We start from the raw sequence: 19445 nt of genomic DNA, 5'->3' as shown, positions 1-19445 counted from the left end.
TTTTTTTTTTTTTGTCTTTGTCATGAAAAAGGGACTTTTTTGTCATGAAAAAGGGAGGTTTTTGTGGTTGGTGCACTAATTGTAAGTGTATATTGTGTTCTTTATGTTGATTTAATAAAAAATAAAAAAAATATATATATATTTTTCCTTGTCATGAAAAAGGGACGTTTTTGTCATGAAAAAGGGAGGTTTTATTGTGTTTTTTATGTTGATTTAATAAATAAAAATATATATATATATATATATATTTTTTTTTTCCTTGTCATGAAAAAGGGAGGTTTTTGTGGTTGGTGCACTAATTGTAAGAGTATATTGTGTTTTTTATGTTGATTTAATTAAAAAAAAAATTGTTTTTGTTTTTTTTGATAAAAATTAATAAAAAATTATTCTACGGCTCGGTACCGGGCCGCGGCCCGGTGGTTGGGGACCACTGATATAACGTACACTTATTCAGCCTGTTGTTCACTAGTCATTATTTTAAATGGCCTTTCAAATGTCTATTCTTGCGGTTGGATTTTATCAAATAAACTTCCCCCAAAAATGCGACCTATACTCCAGTGTATCCTTGCTCATCCATGCGGACTGGACACTGGTCCAGAGTGGAGTCGGCTGTCTTGGTTGCTTTGTTGGGTCTGCTCCTGTCTCTGGCCCTGCTCCCTCCACCCCAGCGGACGATGGCGTGGAACACCGCAGAGGCCACCACAGTGGATTTGTTTCTTTTACTTTTTATTCATAGCTGTATGTAGAAGTGTCTGGTTGTATCTGATGCTTTAATGTCCTTTGTGTTCTTTGATGTTTGATGTTTCCCTCTTACACACATGTAAGAGGGATGTTTACTATGGCTATGAGTTGTTTTTTTCCCTTGGCCTCAGTCTGCACCCCCTCTCCAGGGCTCAGGCTAAGACCGATTTTTTTATTTATTTTATTTTAATCTTCTATTTTTTTCTCCCATTACCCCCCCTTGTTTACCTGTATGTCATCTTTTTTGTAAGGGGCGCTGGAAGCCGGCAGACCCGTTAGCGATCCTGTTCTGTCTCCCTGTAATGTTTGTCTGATCTTGAATGGGATTGTGCTGAAAATTTTAATTTTCCTGAAGGAACTCTCCTGACGTAATAAATAAAGTACTATCTATCCATCCATCCATCCATCATCTTCCGCTTATCCGAGGTCGGGTCGCGGGGGCAGCAGCCTAAGCAGGGAAGCCCAGACTTCCCTATCTCCAGCCACTTCGTCTAGCTCTTCCCGGGGGATCCCGAGGCGTTCCCAGGCCAGCCGGGAGACATAGTCTTTCCAACGTGTCCTGGGTCTTCCCCGTGGCCTCCTACCAGCTGGACGTGCCCTAAACACATCCCTAGGGAGGCGTTCGGGTGGCATCCTGACCAGATGCCCGAACCACCTCATCTGGCTCCTCTCGATGTGGAGGTTCTCGCCCGGAAAAGGGTGGAGTGCCATCTCCGGGTTGGGGAGGAGACCCTGCCCCAAGTGGAGGAGTTCAAGTACCTAGGAGTCTTGTTCACGAGTGGGGGAAGAGTGGATCGTGAGATCGACAGGCGGATCGGTGCGGCGTCTTCAGTAATGCGGACGTTGTATCGATCCGTTGTGGTGAAGAAGGAGCTGAGCCGGAAGGCAAAGCTCTCAATTTACCGGTCGATCTACGTTCCCATCCTCACCTATGGTCATGAGCTTTGGGTCATGACCGAAAGGATAAGATCACGGGTACAAGCGGCCGAAATGAGTTTCCTCCGCCGGGTGGCGGGGCTCTCCCTTAGAGATAGGGTGAGAAGCTCTGCCATCCGGGAGGAGCTCAACTTAAAGTACTATCTAATCTAATCTAATACATATATGTTTTTTTCCTTCTTTATTTTGCATTTTCGGCCGGTGCGACGTAAACTCCAGAGCGACTTATAATCCGAAAAATACGGTACATTTTGTCAGTTTCAGAGCACACTTAGGCAAGGACAAATAGGATGCAAGCAAGCCAACAGCACCAAATAGGTTTGAAGGTTGCCTCCCCAAGGTTCGCTAAAGTTACGGCGTCTATCGAGGGAAATTACGCCAAGAGGTAAATGCTGATCATTAGCCATTGCAGAGCAGAAAACTACTTCAACAAGCCTAGTCTTGTGCAAGGGATCGCGAGCCATTAGTTTGAGGGGAAAAAAGTGAAGTGAATTATAATTACCGTATTTTTCGGACTATAAGTCGCAGTTTTTTTTTCATAGTTTGGCCAGGGGTGCGACTTATACCCAGGAGCGACTTAAGTGTGAAATTATTAACACATTACCGTAAAATATCACATAATATTATTTAGCTCATTCGCGTAAGAGACTAGACGTATATGATTTCATGGGATTTATCGATTAGGAGTGACAGACTGATTACTTTTGTCTTTTTGAAGAAAAGACAGCTACCTTGACCACCCCCCAACTGTGAACCATCACTGTAGACACTTTTCACCTTTGATCACTAAAGACACTTTAACTGCTGCTGTGAACCAAGGTCACCTCCATATTTAAACTGTTGACTGTCAATCAGAATGTGCAAGAATGTTATGTTACTTACTGTGCCTTGTATATACATTTTTTTCATTTTTAGCTAAGTACCGTGTGACTTGTTGAATGGTGGACTAGCAAAGTAAGATTTTCACTTTACGGCAAACTGTCTGTTTAACTGTGCAAATGACAATAAACAATCTTGAATAAACATATAGCATGTTCTATATGTTATAGTTATTTGAATGACTCTTACCATAATACGTTACGTTAACATACCAGGCACCTTCTCAGTTGGTTATTTATGCGTCATATAACGCAGTGGTCCCCAACCTTTTTGTATCCGCGGACCGGTCAACGCTTAATAATTTGTCCTGCGGCCCGGGGGGGAGGAGGAAATCCTTTTTTTTTTTTTTTTTTTTGTCTTTGTCATGAAAAAGGGACGTTTTTGTCATGAAAAAGGGAGGTTTTTGTGGTTGGTGCACTAATTGTAAGTGTATATTGTGTTTTTTATGTTGATTTAATAAAAAATAAAAATATTTTTTTTCCTTGTCATGAAAAAGGGACATTTTTGTCATGAAAAGGGGAGGTTTTTGTGGTTGGTGCACAATAATTGTAAGTGTATATTGTGTTTTTTATGTTGATTTAATAAAAAAATTTTCCTTGTCATGAAAAAGGGACGTTTTTGTCATGAAAAAGGGAGGTTTTTGTGGTTGGTGCACTAATTGTAAGTGTATATTGTGTGTTTTTATGTTTATTTAATAAAAAAAAAAATATATATATATATATATTTTTTTCCTTGTCATGAAAAAGGGACGTTTTTGTCATGAAAAAGGGAGGTTTTTGTGGTTGGTGCACTAAATGTAAGTGTATATTGTGTTCTTTATGTTGATTTAATAAAAAATAAAAAATAAATATATTTTTAATATTTTTTTTTCCTTGTCATGAAAAAGGGACGTTTTTGTCATGAAAAAGGGAGGTTTTTCTGGTTGGTGCACTAATTGTAAGTGTATATTGTGTTCTTTATGTTGATTTAATAAAAAATAAAAAATAAATATATTTTTTATATATTTTTTTCCTTGTCAAGAAAAAGGGACGTTTTTGTCATGAAAAAGGGAGGTTTTTGTGGTTGGTGCACTAATTGCAAGTGTATATTGTGTTTTTTATGTTGATTTAATAAAAAAAAAAATATATACATATATATTTTTTTTCCTTGTCATGAAAAAGGGAGGTTTTTGTGGTTGGTGCACTAATTGTAAGTGTATATTGTGTGTTTTTATGTTGATTTAATAAAAAAAAAATATATATATATACATATTTTTTTTTTTTCTTTGTCATGAAAAAGGGACGTTTTTGTCATGAAAAAGGGAGGTTTTTGTGGTTTGTGCACTAATTGTAAGTGTATATAGTGTTTTTTATGTTGATTTAATTAAAAAAAAATAGTTTTTGTTTTTTTTGATAAAAATTAATAAAAAATTATTCTACGGCTCGGTACCGGGCCACGGCCCGGTGGTTGGGGACCACTGATATAACGTACACTTATTCAGCCTGTTGTTCACTATTCATTATTTTAAATGGCCTTTCAAATGTCTATTCTTGCGGTTGGATTTTATCAAATACATTTCCCCCAAAAATGCGACCTATACTCCAGTGTGACATATATATGTTTTTTTCCTTCTTTATTTTGCATTTTCGGCCGGTGCGACGTAAACTCCAGAGCGACTTATAATCCGAAAAATACGGTACATTTTGTCAGTTTCAGAGCTCACTTAGGCAAGGACAAATAGGATGCAAGCAAGCCACCATCACCAAATAGGTTTGAAGGTTGCCTCCCCAAGGTTCGCTAAAGTTACGGCGTCTATCGAGGGAAATTACGCCAAGAGGTAAATGCTGATCATTAGCCATTGCAGAGCAGAAAACTACTTCAACAAGCCCAGTCTTGTGCAAGGGATCGCGAGCCATTAGGTTGAGGGGAAAAAAGTGAAGTGAATTATATTCATACAGCGCTTTTTTCTAGCGAAGGTAAAAGCTTTGATTTGGAATAAAGCCCAGCCTGTAGCGAGAAATAGAAGGGGCAAGAAACCCAAGGGAAGTAAGGTAGTAGGTGTTAAGTGGGCCTTTATCTGGTCTTGGTCCGTTGCCGTGGGTACCTGTCTCCGCCTGACTTTCGCTGGAAGAGCGCGCCAGGCGGCCAGCAACAGCCGAGCTGGGAGGTACAGGCGTCACGGGGGACGCGGGGAGGCTTGTTGACCCTGGGAGATAGTCAGAATTAACATTCATCAAAAGTTCAGGAGCGCTTTGGGTCACTCCTGAAAGACGCTGATAACCCCCTCCCCCACACACAGACGTATGTTTTCTCCTCGTGAGGAAGGCGCTGCTTTGCGAGACAATAGCGACTTCGGTCACTGACGATAACATGGAAAACAGCCATGGCAACGCCGTCTCACCTCTCCGCAGAGGGATTGTTATTTGCATTTCTAACAGCCGGCACAAGGATGATGAGGAGGATGAAAAGCAGAGGAGGACAACGGAGTAAAGATGAGAGGAGGCTCATTAAATTCAAATGACGTCCGCCTTTAGAAATTAAAACAAAGCAGACTATGGACTTTTTTTTTACTTCATACGGTCTAAGCGACCTAAAAAATGTCTTCCTTGACAATATTAATTGAGTGATTTAAAAAAAAAAAAGTATTTTACCTTTGTGTGGTACTGATTCAACAATGCCTTCTGACGTTGAAGCAAAGTTGCTGGAGGGCACGAAAGACTCTGGAAAATCTGCGACTCCCAGATCCCCGGAGTAAGAGTCCTACAAAAATAAATCATGGTAATAGTTACAGTCTTGTAATAAATCTAGTAAAATAATAACAGAAAATGCAGCTGATTTTGTGATTGCTGCAACCTTTAGAAAGTTGCAGCAAAAGTTGCAATATTTTGAGGCTTATTCTTCTTCTTTCAATGCAATTTAATGTTTTTGTAAATTAAAAAAGCACAGGATTTAAAAATGTTTTTGTATTGATGTTTTGCTCGTTTTATGCTAGCAAAGCAGACAATAAATGGCAGTAAAAGCACATACTCTGTACTGTTTTAGTTCATTCTAATAACTGTAATCTATCAATCCATCCATTTTTCTACCGCTTGTCGGCGTGGCGAAGTTGGGAGAGTGGCCGTGCCGGCAATCTGAGGGTTACCGGTTCAATCCCCACGTTCTACCATCCTAGTCACGTCCGTTGTGTCCTTGGGCAAGACATTTCACCCTTGCTCCTGATGGGATCCTGGTTAGCGCCTTGCATGGCAGCTCCCTCCATCAGTGGGTAAATGTGGAAATACTGTCAAAGCGCTTCGGGCTCCTTTAAAAAGGAGTAGAAAAAGCGCTATACAAGTACAACCATTTACCATTTTGAGGTCGCGGGGGGTGCGGGAGCCTATCTCAGCTGCATTTGGGCGGAAGGCGGCGTACACCCTGGACAAGTCGCCACCTCATCCCAGGGCCAACACAGATAGACAGACAACATTCACACTCACATTCACACACTAAGGATAATCTAGTGTTTAGTTTAGTGCCAATCAACTTATCCCCAGGTGCATGTCTTTGGAGGTTGGCGGAAGCCGGAGTACCCGGAGGAAACCCACGCAGTCACGGGGAGAACATGATAATTCCACACAGAAAGATCCATACCCCGGGATTGAACCCAGGACTACTCGGAGTGCATGTGCCTTCGTTTAGTGAGGCACATGCACTAACCCCTGTTCCACCGTGCTGCCCTCATTTATTTTACAGAAAGAAAACACCAGTGTTCGCCCATCCTAAACATTCCTTTATGTTCCAACACATTTATCCTGCACGTTAAGAGTATTGGTGATCTGTTGAGAGCGATCAGTAGCACTCATTTTTATTGGTAAATGAAAGCTTATCATCAAACTTCAACATCTCTAACATGTAAATACCGCCTCTTTAATAGATTAGCATTGCAAAAGAAAGTGTGTTTTTGTCTCTCCCTGGATAAATAAAGGTTAAATGAATACCCAAATACATGTTAAATAGGAAGTAAATGTATATACAGTAAGCAAAGTTGTATTTTTGCCTCATTCCTGCAAGAATCCTGCAGGAAGGACGAGCTGCAGTGTGCTCAGACAACCACTAGGTAGCATTTGTGAGCACATAATACCACCTCGGCTCTAGAGCCGCATCAAAAATGTTTGAAAAATGAAAAAAGATGAGGGGAAAAAAACATATTTTTTGTTTTAATATGGTTTCTGTAGGAGGACAAACATGACACATACCTCCCTAATTGTAATAAAGCACACTGTTTATATTAAACATGCTTCACTGACTCGAGTATTTGGCGATCGCAGTTTTCTCCTACTAATTTTGGCGGCCCTTGAACTCACCGTAGTTTCTTTACAATGTATAGCGTTCTCCGACATTTTGTCCACCAGACTTTTTTAATGTTGTGCGTGAATGCACAAAGGTGAGTTTTGTTGATGTTATTGACTTATGTGGAGTGCTAATCAGACATGTTTGGTCACTGCATGACTGCGAGCTAATCGATGCTAACATGCTATTTAGGCTAGCTATGTACATATTGCATCATTATGTCTCATTTGCAGAGGTGGGTAGAGTAGCCAGAAATTGTACTCAATTAAGAGTACTGTTACTTTAGAGATTTATTACTCAAGTAAGGAGTAGTCACCCAAATATTTACTTAGAGTTAAAGGTAAATTGAGCAAATTGGCTATTTCTGGCAATTTATTTAAGTGTGTATCAAACTGGTAGCCCTTCGAATTAATCAGTACCCAAGAAGTAGCTCTTGGTTTCAAAAAGGTTGGTGACCCCAGATTTAGACGATTTTTTGGAATATCATTACCAATATACATAGTTTATTTCATTAATAAAATATAAATGAGGGCAGCACGGTGAAAGAGGGGTTAGTGCATCTGCCTCACAATACAAAGGTCCTGCGTAGTCCTGGGTTCAATCCCTGGCTCGGGATCTTTCTGTGTGGAGTTTGCATGTCCTCCCCGTGACTGCGTGGGTTCCCTCCGGGTACTCCGGCTTCCTCCCACCTCCAAAAACATGCACCTGGGGATAGGTTGATTGGCAACACTAAATTGGCCCTAGTGTGTGAATGTGAGTGTGAATGTTGTCTGTCTGTCTGTGTTGGCCCTGTGATGAGGTGGCGACTTGTAAATATAAATGAATATACAGTGAAGTGAATTATATTTATATAGCACTTTTTTCTCTAGTGATTCAAAGCGCTTTACATAGTGAAACCCAATATCTAAGTTACATTCAAACCAGTGTGGGTGGCACTGGGAGCAGGTGGGTAAAGTGTCTTGCCCAAGGACACAACGGCAGTGACTAGGACGGCGGAAGCGGGAATCGAACCTGCAACCCTCAAGTTGCTGGCACAGCCACTCTACCAACCGAGCTAAACCGCCCGGTAAAATGCCTTTAATGTCCACACCCCTTGGACTGGCTTGCTCACATCGACGTGACTGAAGCTGAAAAAATAGCCATTGCTTGCATATTTTCTTTCGCCAGAGACCATTAAAGTGAAATGTGTGATAAATAACTTTTCGACCTCTAGAGGCACTGACATTATCCGCTGTCATCCATAAGGGCCGCTGCGGTACTCAGTTGTAATACACTTTTCCACCACTTGTGGCAGTAGTGACCATCTCAAACAAACAGAATAAGTCTGGAGCTAAAGTCGTACAGAAGTTTCCTAAGCGCAAAAATTATGACTAAAGCGGTGAAGCTGTCTTTTCATTTGCACTTTAATTTTATTGACAGTTTATTCAAGAAACGGGATATATTACTTATTAATTTTGTTATAATGCATTAATTTTTGCACTGCGTAATTGTATATAACAGGGGTCACCAATGTGGTGCCCAGGTAGCCCTTAAGGACCAGATGAGTAGCCCGCTGGCCTGTTCTAAAAATAGCTGAAATAGCAGCACTTACCAGTGAGCTGCCTCTATTTTTTAAATTTTATTTATGTACTAGCAAGCAGGTCTCGCTTTGCTCGGCATTTTTAATTCTAAGAGAGACAAAACTCAAATAGAATTTGAAAATCCCAGAAAATATTTTAAAGACTTGGTCTTCACTTGCTGCGATGAGGTGGCGACTTGTCCAGGGTGTACCCTGCCTTCCGCCCGATTGTAGCTGAGATAGGCGCCAGCGCCCCCCGCGACCCCGAAAGGGAATAAGCGGTAGAAAATGGATGGATGGATGGTCTTCACTTGTTTAAATAAACTCATTTGTTTTTTTACTTTGCTTCTTATAACTTTCAGAAAGACAATTTTAGAGAAAAAATACAATCTTAAAAATGATTTCAGGATTTTTAAACACATATACCTTTTTACCTTTTAAATTCCTTCCTCTTCTTTCCTGACAATTTAAAATTTAAAGCCCACCAGGCTGCACCAAACTTTTGGTGCCTTGTTGACACAAAAATACAGTGGTGTATGCGCAGCAGCTATGAAGGTTGCAAGCCTGTTCGGTTCAACTTATCTTTGTGAATCAGCCTTATCTGACATGAACTTCATCAAGAACAAACACCGAACACGCCTCACTGATGCACATCTGCAAGACTCACTCAGAGTTGCAGTGTCAAGTTACACAGCAGAGTACAACACACTAGTTAACAACAATGCCAGGGATTCCCACTAACTGACAAAGAAACAGATAACAGATTTGGTGTCCAGTTCAAAGTGTGACATGATTTATTTAAAAATTTGAGAGTTGACTTTTGTATTTTACATGAGTTATTATTTGTACAAACATGGTGCAAAGTAATTCATGATTTGTTAAAAAAATGTTAGTGGCCAGCAAGTTAAAATGGGATATCATGATTTCACAAGACTGTCTTAGAAGTGATCATTTCAAAATGTTCCATTTGAAAAATGTGCACTTAGAGAAAATATCAAAATAAAGTGTTGCATATTGATATTTATCTGTTTCTATATATATTTATTGTGAGAATTCATTAAGATGATCAGTGTTTCCACAAAGATAAATATCATTAATTATTAATAATAACAGAGTCAAAGGTAAATTGAGAAAATTGGCTATTTCTGGCAATTTATTTAAGTGTGTATCAAACTGGTAGCCCTTCGCATTAATCAGTACCCAAGAAGTAGCTCTTGGTTTCAAAAAGGTTGGTGAACCCTGGTATATAACATTTTTTTATCAGTTTTTGAGTCCCTTTTTGCAGTATATTTGATTTATTTTCTGTAATCAGTCTGACCAAAGCCTTGATGATAATCTTTGTGATTACCAAGTGCTTTCATATCATTTAGTGAATTATATTTATATAGCGCTTTTCTCTAGTGACTCAAAGCGCTTTACATAGTGAAACCCAATATCTAAGTTACATTTAAACCAGTGTGGGTGGCACTGGGAGCACGTGGGTAAAGTGTCTTGCCCAAGGACACAACGGCAGTGACTAGGATGGCGGAAGCGGGAATCGAACCTGCAACCCTCAAGTTGTTGGCACGGCCACTCTACCAACCGAGCTATACCGTCCCATTTATGATCCTGTATCCTGTTAAACTGCAAGTAGGTTACATAGAATAAGGTAATACCATACAAATCTAAACTAATATGTTTAATTCAGTGTCAGTATTCGATTGGGCCATGGGCCTGTGTTGTGGAAAAGTTGGACCCAGACGTCAAAAAGGTTAAGAACCCATTTAAAACATGCGATAAGACTTTCAATTCATCTTGGAAATTATTTTCCTGCCTCTCTAGCTGTTGATTTGAGAGGCAACAATCTTAACATTTTTAGCAACCTCGCATCCACAAACCCGCAACAACAAACACTTATGAATGTTATATAAAAAATTGCTGTTGACATCTACGGTATTACTTTTTTTTTTTTAAACCAGTCAACAGTCGGAAATTTTGAACACAAATTATGAAATATGTTTTTTTATTTTATTTAGAAAATACTGTCATCAAGGTGTTGGTGGTGGTAGTAGATGATTTGAGGACCTCACCCTACGGAAAACACTTCCTGGGCTCTCATCCAGGTCGCCGTTGCTGGTGACGGCGATCTCGGCGGCGGCTGAGCTCCTCTGGGATTCCTCCGCCATGGCGCTCTCCTGAGAAAAAGGAGAGCCTTTTTAGTTTCAACATCCCAAAGGTGATTACCTGCAGGGAAGGGAGAACTTAAGAGCCACAATCCGATCACAATTGCCTTGGGCTGCCATCTTGTGGACGCTGCGACAACCCGGACTGATCGAGAGATCAATATAATTCCAAATATCCATATTTTACCGAAGAAGTAAACACGAGCATGACTTAAGGACAAACAACACCCACCTGGAACAAAAGTTAAAGATCGCTTTTAACATGATGGTGGCGGGACAGCTTGGGGCATGTTTACACTGCAAAAACTGAAATCCAAGTAAGATTCAATATCTCAAATAAGGGTGATATTTGCTTATTTATTGTCTGATAAGATAATTATTCTCACTAAGCAGATTTTATATAAGTGTTTTTTTATTTGTTTCAAGGGGGTTGGTCCTAAATTATCTCAGAAAGATACTACAGCTTGTTGCTGAGATTTTATGACCTGTTTTGCTTGAAACTACAAACCCCGTTTCAATATGAGTTGGGAAATTGTGTTAGATGTAAATATAAACGGAATACAATGATTTACAAAATCCTTTTCAACCCATATTCAAATGAATGCACTACAAAAACAAGATATTTGATGTTCAAACTCATAAACTTAATTTTTTTTGTGCAAATAATTAACTAACTTAAAATGTTATGACTGCAACACGTGCCAAAGTAGTTGGGAAAGGGCATGTTCACCACTGTGTTACATCACCTTTTCTTTTAACAACACTCATTAAACGTTTGGGAAGTGAGGAAACTAATTGTTGAAGCTTTGAAAGTGGAATTCTTTCCCATTCTTGTTTTATGTAGAGCTTCAGTCGTTCAACAGCTGTCATATTTCACGCTTCATAAAGAGCCACACATTTTTGATGAGAGACAGGTCTGGACTGCAGGCGGGCCAGGAATGTACCCGCGCTCCTTTTTAACGAAGCCACGCTGTTGTAACACGTGCTGAATGCGGCTTGGCATTGTCTTGCTGAAATAAGCAGGGGCGTCCATGAAAAAGACGGTGCTTAAATGGCAGCCTATGTTGTTCCAAAACCTGTATGTACCTTTCAGCATTAATGGTGCCTTCACAGATGTGTAAGAGGGATCGAAAGTCACGGTCATTCAATGTTGGTTTCCGGCCATGCCGCTTACGTGGGATAATTTTCCAGATTCTCTGAACCTTTTGATGATATTACTGACCGTAGATGTTAAAATCCCTAAATTTTTTGCAATTTTACTTTGAGAAATGTTGTTCTTTGACTATTTGCTCATGCAGTTGTGGCCAAAAGGGGTTTACCTCGCCCCATCCTTTCTTGTGAAAGACTGAGCATTTTTTGGGAAGCTGTTTTTATACCCAATCATGGCACCCACCTGTTCCCAATTAGCCTGCACACATGTGGGATGTTCCAAATAAGTGTTTGATGAGCATTCCTTAACATTATCAGTATTTATTGCCACCTTTGTCAACTTCTTTTGTCATGTGTTGCTGGCATCAAATTCTAAAGTTAATGATTATTTGCAAAAAAAAAATGTTTATCAGTTTGAACATCAAATACGTTGTCTTTGTAGCATATTCAACTGAATATGGGTTGAAAAGGATTTGCAAATCATTGTATTCTGTTTATATTTACATCTAACACAATTTCCCCAATCATATGGAAACAGGGTTTGTATTTAAGAATATTTTACACATATTGAGCAAAAAGATCTTTTCTTTTTTTTTCTACCAAGAAAAGTGCACTTTGTTATTAGTGAGAAAATACTTATTTTAAGGTATTTTTGGGTTCATTGAGGTAAGCTAATTGTACTTGTTTTGGAAAGTCTTGACAAGCCAAATTTTCTGGTCCTATTGGCAGATAATTTTGCTAAGTTCAAATAAAATACTCCTCATTTTTGTATTTTCTTCTTCTTCTTTTTGAACACTGACTTTTTGCAGTGTACTCTGTTAACCAAGGACCCTGAAGACTTATCACTCAGTTAGGTCCAATGTCAGTTTCTGTGATTTAGCTAAATAACAAACAGTGTGTAAATAAAAAAGATTCTGTTTGATTGTCTGGGAGTCAAAGCAAAATAACCACAAAGACTTGAGAAGCAAGGTTAGCGTCACTGATAATAAAAAAAGGAGTCCCATGTGTGAGACAAACATTAACTGCTGTTGTGGCGTCATGTGAGCAACACATAAATACTTTAAAAGGCAATAAGATGCCTGCATGCCGGCAGGAGGGCAGCAGAGGCGCGGACAGGTTCATTTATCCAACCAGCCCATAGCAGATAAGACGACTTTATGCACCGTAATCCTCTCAGATGCAAAGTGTTACCTGGCCGTTGCACGCACTCACGCATTAGACTGCAAATAAATTCCCCTAAGCAGCAGCGGTGTATGCTTTACTGACATTCTGTTACTACGAGCACTGATTTAAGAGCGACAGTGTTTCCTATACATGCATTTATTTGTGGCGGCCTATCATACAGTGGGGCAAAAAAGTATTTAGTCAGCCACCGATTGTGTAAATTCTCCCACTTAAAATGATGACAAAGGTCTGTAATTTTCATCATAGGTAGACTTCAACTGTGAGAGACAGAATGTGAAAAAAAATCTAGGAATTTTAAAGAATGTATTTGTAAATTATGGTGGAAAATAAGTATTTGGTCAACCATTCAAAGCTCTCACTGATGGAAGGAGGTTTTGGCTCAAAATCTCACGATACATGGCCCCATTCATTCTTTCCTTAACACGGATCAATCGTCCTGTCCCCTTAGCAGAAAAACAGCCTCAAAGCATGATGTTTCCACCCCCATGTTTCACAGTAGGTATGGTGTTCTTTGGATGCAACTCAGTATTCTTCTTCCTCTAAACACGACGAGTTGAGTTTATACCAAAAAGTTCTATTTTGGTTTCATCTGACCACATGACATTCTCCCAATCCTCTGCTGTATCATCCATGTATCCATTTTGGTATAAACTCAACTCGTCGTGTTTGGAGGAAGAAGAATACTGAGTTGCATCCCAAGAACACCACACCTACTGTGAAACATGGGGGTGGAAACATCATGCTTTGGGGCTGTTTTTCTGCTAAGGGGACAGGACGATTGATCCGTGTTAAGGAAAGAATGAATGGGGCCATGTATCTTGAGATTTTGAGCCAAAACCTCCTTCCATCAGTGAGAGCTTTGAATGGTTGACCAAATACTTATTTTCCACCATAATTTACAAATAAATTCATTAAAATTCCTACAATGTGAATTCCTGGATTTTTTTTTCACATTCTGTCTCTCACAGTTGAAGTGTACCTATGATGAAAATTACAGACCTCTGTCATCATTTTAAGTGGGAGAACTTACACAATCGGTGGCTGACTAAATACTTTTTTTGCCCCACTGTATGATAGGCCGCCACAAATAAATGCATGTATAGGAAACACTGTCGCTCTTCAATCAGTGCTCTTAGTAACAGAATGTCATTAAAGCATACACCGCTGTCATCATTTTAAGTGGGAGAACTTGCACAATCGGTGGCTGACTAAATACTTTTTTGCTCCAAAGTAAATACATTTGGACTGCTACAAATAGATTTGGGTCTATAAACACATAAATTAATTTAGCTTGTTGTTTTTACTCCATAAAGCAGATGGCAATGTAACTTTTTCTTTAACACACATAATCTCACCTGATCTGCCAGAGATTTAGAAGACTTAGCACTAGTAGTCTGTGTTGCCAAGTATTGTTTTTCCAAATAGCGAGAACTCTAGCAACGTTTTCTGCTCTTACATTTTTGCATACGAACATGAATGCGCGTATCGCTCTTTTCAATTAACCCTTCCCCGCAACCTAATACAGCAAATTGGATTGTTAAGTTAAAGTACACACACTAGGTGTGGCGAAATTATTCTTTGCATTTGACCCATCACCCTTGATCACCCACTGGGAGGTGAGGGGAGCAGTGGGCAGCAGTGGTGGCCACGCCCGGGAAACATTTTTGGTGATTTTAAGGCCTACTGAAACCCACTACTACCGACCACGCAGTCTGATAGTTTATATATCAATTATGAAATATTAACATTGCAACACATGTCAATACGGCCTTTTGAGTTTACTAAATTACAATTTTAAATTTTCCGCGGAGTTTCCTGTTGAAAACGTCGCGGAATGATGACGCGTGTTTGTGACGTTATTGGTTGGAGGGGACATATTAGCCAGCACCACTTGCGGCTAAAAGTCGTCTCTTTTCATCGCGCAATGACACAGTACTTTGACATCTGTGTTGCTGAATATTTTGCAATTTGTTCAATTAATAATGGAGAAGTCAAAGTAGAAAGATGGAGGTGGGAAGCTTTAGCTTTTAGCCACACAAACACACGGTGATTCCTTGTTTAGAATTCCCGGAGGTGAAACTTTACTATGGATCAGAGTGGTCAAGCGAACATGGTTCCCGACCACTTGTCAACCGGCAGGATTCAGTGAGAAAATTGTGGTAAAAAGTCGCCTCTTACCGGAGATCAGCGACACCTTGCGCCGTCCATGCAGCTGCCGTGACTTCCCTCAGAGACTGGCGTCAACACACCCGTGGACACACCCCTCTGACTATCAGGTACTATTTAACTCACTAAAACACTAGCAACACAATAGAAAGACAAGGGATTTCCCAGAATTATCATAGTAAATGTGTCTAAAAACATCTGAATTGCTCCAAATGCAATCGCCTTTTTTTTTCTAGTCCTTCACTATCAATATTCTCATCCACGAATCTTTCATCCTCGCTCAAATTAATGGGGAAATTGTCGCTTTCTCGGTCCGAATAGCTCTTGATGCTGGAGGCTCACATTATAAACAATTTCAGGATGTGAGGAGCCCTCACACCGGTGACATCATCGTCTGGTACTTCCGGTAAAGGCAAGGCTTTTTTTATTAGCGACCAAAAGTTGCGAATTTTATCATCGATGTTCTCTGCTAAATCCTTTCAGCAAAAATATGGCAATATCCTGAAATGATCAAGTATGACACATAGAATGGACCTGCTATCCCCGTTTGAATAAGAAAATCTAATTTCAGTAGGCCTTTAACCCCAAATTCCCAACCTTGATGCTGAGTAACCTGCATGTTTCCAGATGCTAACGTGTTTGAAAATGATATGCATGCACCAAGTACAAAAACGGCAGAAAATGTGCTAATGTTAAAATGTAATTGTTTGAGATTACAAATGGCGATGCAACCAATGAGATGAATATTTAACGGCCGAGCAAGTTTACACGCTCTTTTAGCAATATGCATGAATTAATTTTGGGATGTTACAATAAACGGTATTAATGTTAAACCGCAATAAAACTCTCGACGGTTAGTATTATCGTTTCCAAAAAAATGTATCGTAATATCATGATTGATAACCACACTTCAAAAAACTGACGGACCGATGATACTCATTTCCTGGAGAAGCAAGTTAGCATTATTGACAGTCAAAGTTGCATCAGATGTGTAAGTGGGTCAGTCATACTTGCAAAGAATTAAAGGTTCATAGAAGATTCCATATGAACTGCTTGGGGTCATGTTTGACCCTCAAATACACACAACCAAAACTATATATAAAATACATTTTAAAAAAAGTATTGTTGCTATAATTATTGAAGAGGTATTGTTGAATATATTTAAAAAGTATTTATAAGCAATACAATAAAGTTTTGTTTTTAAATAATTAAAATAAATGGACACTGTACTTTATTGGCAGAAGAAACATAAAATATTTCTCTGGCTTCATAAAATCTGTATTATTTTCATTTGTGTGTTTGAATACGTCAAGCTTCCATTATAATTTGTACTTTTGTGTTCAACTTTAATACTGTATTTTATTTGTTTAGACAGTAATGTGTTTGTATAAGTTAAGATTGGGGTATGATGTTTACTCATGGGGAAAGACGCTAATGTATCTTGTTTTCATGTTACAATTTAGTCGGTCCATAATTTTATCAACGTGTGGTAGTCAATCATGTTTTTTTTATGATCATTTGAATTTAATACGGTAGTACTAACCCGACGGTTACCATTATTACCGTTTACGTGCGTGTAGTACAAACACCCGCAGCAGCTAAAACCAATGCAAAGAGTGAATACTCTTGCAGTCTGCAACAGGGCATGCACTTGGTGATAAAATTTATTGGGTTTATTTGTATTTATTGTTTGAATAATTGTCTGATCAAATCAAATATACGCCCAAGTCCAACTGTATGTTTTTTTTGTTTAAATTAAAATGATTTCACGGTGTACTCTATAAGTAATTTTGACCACATTCAACAATAACGTTATTTTGGTCAGAATAACCATGATATGAAATTTTCATGTCGTCATTTCTCTAGTTCAAATCCTGTTGCTTTTATGGCTCTTATTTATTGCTGTTGGAAGCGTTTTGTGTCGGAGAGCAGGAAGAAGGGCTTCTTTGCTGCTGCTTCAAAGTGACTTGGCTTTGTCTTGCACACTCAAACTGCACATAAAACACATTAGAACCTTTATTTAACCAGATAAGAAACCCATTGAGATCAAGATCTCTTTCACAAGGGTGACCTGGCCAAGAGTTCAACAGCACGTCACAGAGCAGTTTCAAAAAAAGTAATACATTAAGACGTACATTTTAAAATACATAAAAGAGAACTGTAAAACAATAAAGATTTACACCTTTTAAAAACACAGGCACTGTGCAAAAGTCTCTTGCTCTCTGTCCCTCAGGACATAATATTATTCAATATCAGGGATATTTAGGGACGGCGTGGCGCAGTGGGAGAGTGGCCGTGCGCAACCCGAGGGTCACTGGTTCAAATCCCACCTAGAACCAACCTCGTCACGTCCGTTGTGTCCGGAGCAAGACACTTCACCCTTGCTCCTGATGGGTACTGGTTGGCGCCTTGCATGGCAGCTCCCTCCATCAGTGTGTGAATGTCTGTGTGAATGGGTAAATGTGGAAGTAGTGTCAAAGCGCTTTGAGTACCTTGAAGGTAGAAAAGCGCTATACAAGTACAACCCATTTATCATTTAATAAATACTAGGTCTGCGAATCTTTGGGTGTCCCACGATTCGATTAAATATCGATTCTTGGGGTCACGATTCGATTCAAAATCGATTTTTTTTTTCAATTCAACATGATTCTCGATTCAAAAACGATTTGTTCCCGATTTAAACGGATTCTCTATTCATTCAATACATAGGATTTCAGCAGGATCTACCCCAATCTGCTGACACACAAGCAGAGTAGTAGATTTTTGTAAAAAGCTTTTATGATTGTAAAACACAATGTTTTATCAACTGATTGTAATAATGTAAATTTGTTTTAACTATTAAACGAACCAAAAATGTGACTTAGGGTATTTTATCTTTGTGAAAATGTTGGACACTTTGTGTTGTGAAGCTTATGAGATGCGATGCAAGTGTAAGCCACTGTGACACTATTCTTTTTTTATTTTATAAATGTCTAATGATAATGTTAATGAGGGATTTTTAATCATTGCTATGCTGAAATTATAACTAATATTGATACTGATGTTGATAATATTAATTTTTGTTTCACTACTATAGGTTGATAGGCAACACTAAAATTGGCCTTAGTGTGTGAATGTGAGTGTGAGTGATGTATGTCTATCTGTGTTGGCCCTGCGATGAGGTGGCGACTTGTCCAGGGTGTACACTGCCTTCCGCCCGATTGTAGCTGAGATAGGCGCCAGCGCCCCCCGCCACCCCGAAAGGGAATAAGCGGTAGAAGATGGATGGATGGATGGGCACTACTTTTGGTTTGTTCTGTGTCGTGTTTGTGTCTTCTCTCAATTGCTCTGTTTATTGCAGTTCTGAGTGTTGCTGGAATAAGCGGTAGGAAATGGATGGATGGATGGAATGTTGCTGGGTCAGGTTTGGTTTTGGAATTGGATCGCATTGTTATGGTATTGCTGTGTATTGTTTTGTTGGGTTGATTAAAAAAAAATATATATATATTTAAAAAAAATCGACAAAAAAAATATATAATTGATTCTGAATTGCACAACGTGATAATCGCGATTCAAATTAAAATCGTTTTTTTCCCACACCCTTAATAAATACAAAACATTGTTGCTAAAAATCAACATATATCAGTCAATGCCAGATTAGCCGGCAATTACATCATTAAGACCATGGATCATCCCCACAAAGAAGCCAAGCATAAGACTGTGTGATAGGACCATGCTGGATATTTCAGTCATTTTTTGTAGAAACCATAGATACGCTAATATTACTACATTGTCATGTCACACAGACTTACCACTGAGAAACACCAGAATACAACAAAGGATCAGCATAAGCGACACTGTAGTACGTCTACAACCACTAGCAAGGTACACCACTACATACTGTCTGAAGCTAGAAACGCCACTGATTGTATGAGGAAAGAGATTATGACGTCCTAGAGGAGAGACCACCACCACCACAGCAGCAGGAACAGCAAATCAAGCTCAGCAACAGGAAGAGGAAGCGCCCAAACAGGTTGATTGTCTAAAGTGAAGGTAAACGTCACCTTTGCTTCAGTGGCATCATCTCCACTTTCCTCGGGAGAGTCCCCAGGGTCACCGTTATCTACACTGGCGGCTTCACTGCCGTTCTCAACATCCTCACCGCCGCTTATGTCGATTTCGTACAGCACGTCATTCCTGGACGCGCTATCGTCACTATCGTCAACATTTGGCTCCGGCAAGCCACTGCTCAAACTCTCCTCGGCCGCCTGACAAGACATCTCTTGAGACTCCTCGGCTGACATCTTCCCCGATTGTGTGTCAAGACTACCCTCAGACATGCCTGAAAACAAGAGACATGAGATTTATGAATGGGTCCTTGT

At 39.4% G+C, this 19445-nt stretch overlaps 1 protein-coding gene across 3 annotated transcripts in view; it reads right to left on the bottom strand.

Annotated features, from left to right (window-relative positions):
• The window catches only part of arfip1 (ADP-ribosylation factor interacting protein 1 (arfaptin 1)), a 52290-nt gene that overhangs the window by 14593 nt on the left and 18252 nt on the right, over positions 1-19445 (bottom strand). The window contains exons 2-5 of one of the 3 annotated variants that reach the window (XM_061913238.1): positions 19128-19405; positions 10492-10596; positions 5187-5295; positions 4640-4741 (exon numbers count right to left, since the gene is read on the bottom strand). In XM_061913238.1, coding sequence (XP_061769222.1) covers positions 4640-4741; positions 5187-5295; positions 10492-10596; positions 19128-19403 — 592 coding nt within the window. In that variant the 5' untranslated portion in view covers positions 19404-19405. The remainder of the gene's footprint in view (positions 1-4639; positions 4742-5186; positions 5296-10491; positions 10597-19127; positions 19406-19445) is intronic. The other 2 variants (XM_061913248.1, XM_061913257.1) reach the window with 2 other exon arrangements.

Source organism: Nerophis ophidion, linkage group LG01 (genome assembly GCF_033978795.1).
Source record: "Nerophis ophidion isolate RoL-2023_Sa linkage group LG01, RoL_Noph_v1.0, whole genome shotgun sequence".
Taxonomy (NCBI): Eukaryota; Metazoa; Chordata; class Actinopteri; order Syngnathiformes; family Syngnathidae; genus Nerophis; species Nerophis ophidion.
Note: the sequence above shows the minus strand (reverse complement) of the source record. Positions and strands in the feature narration are given on the sequence as shown.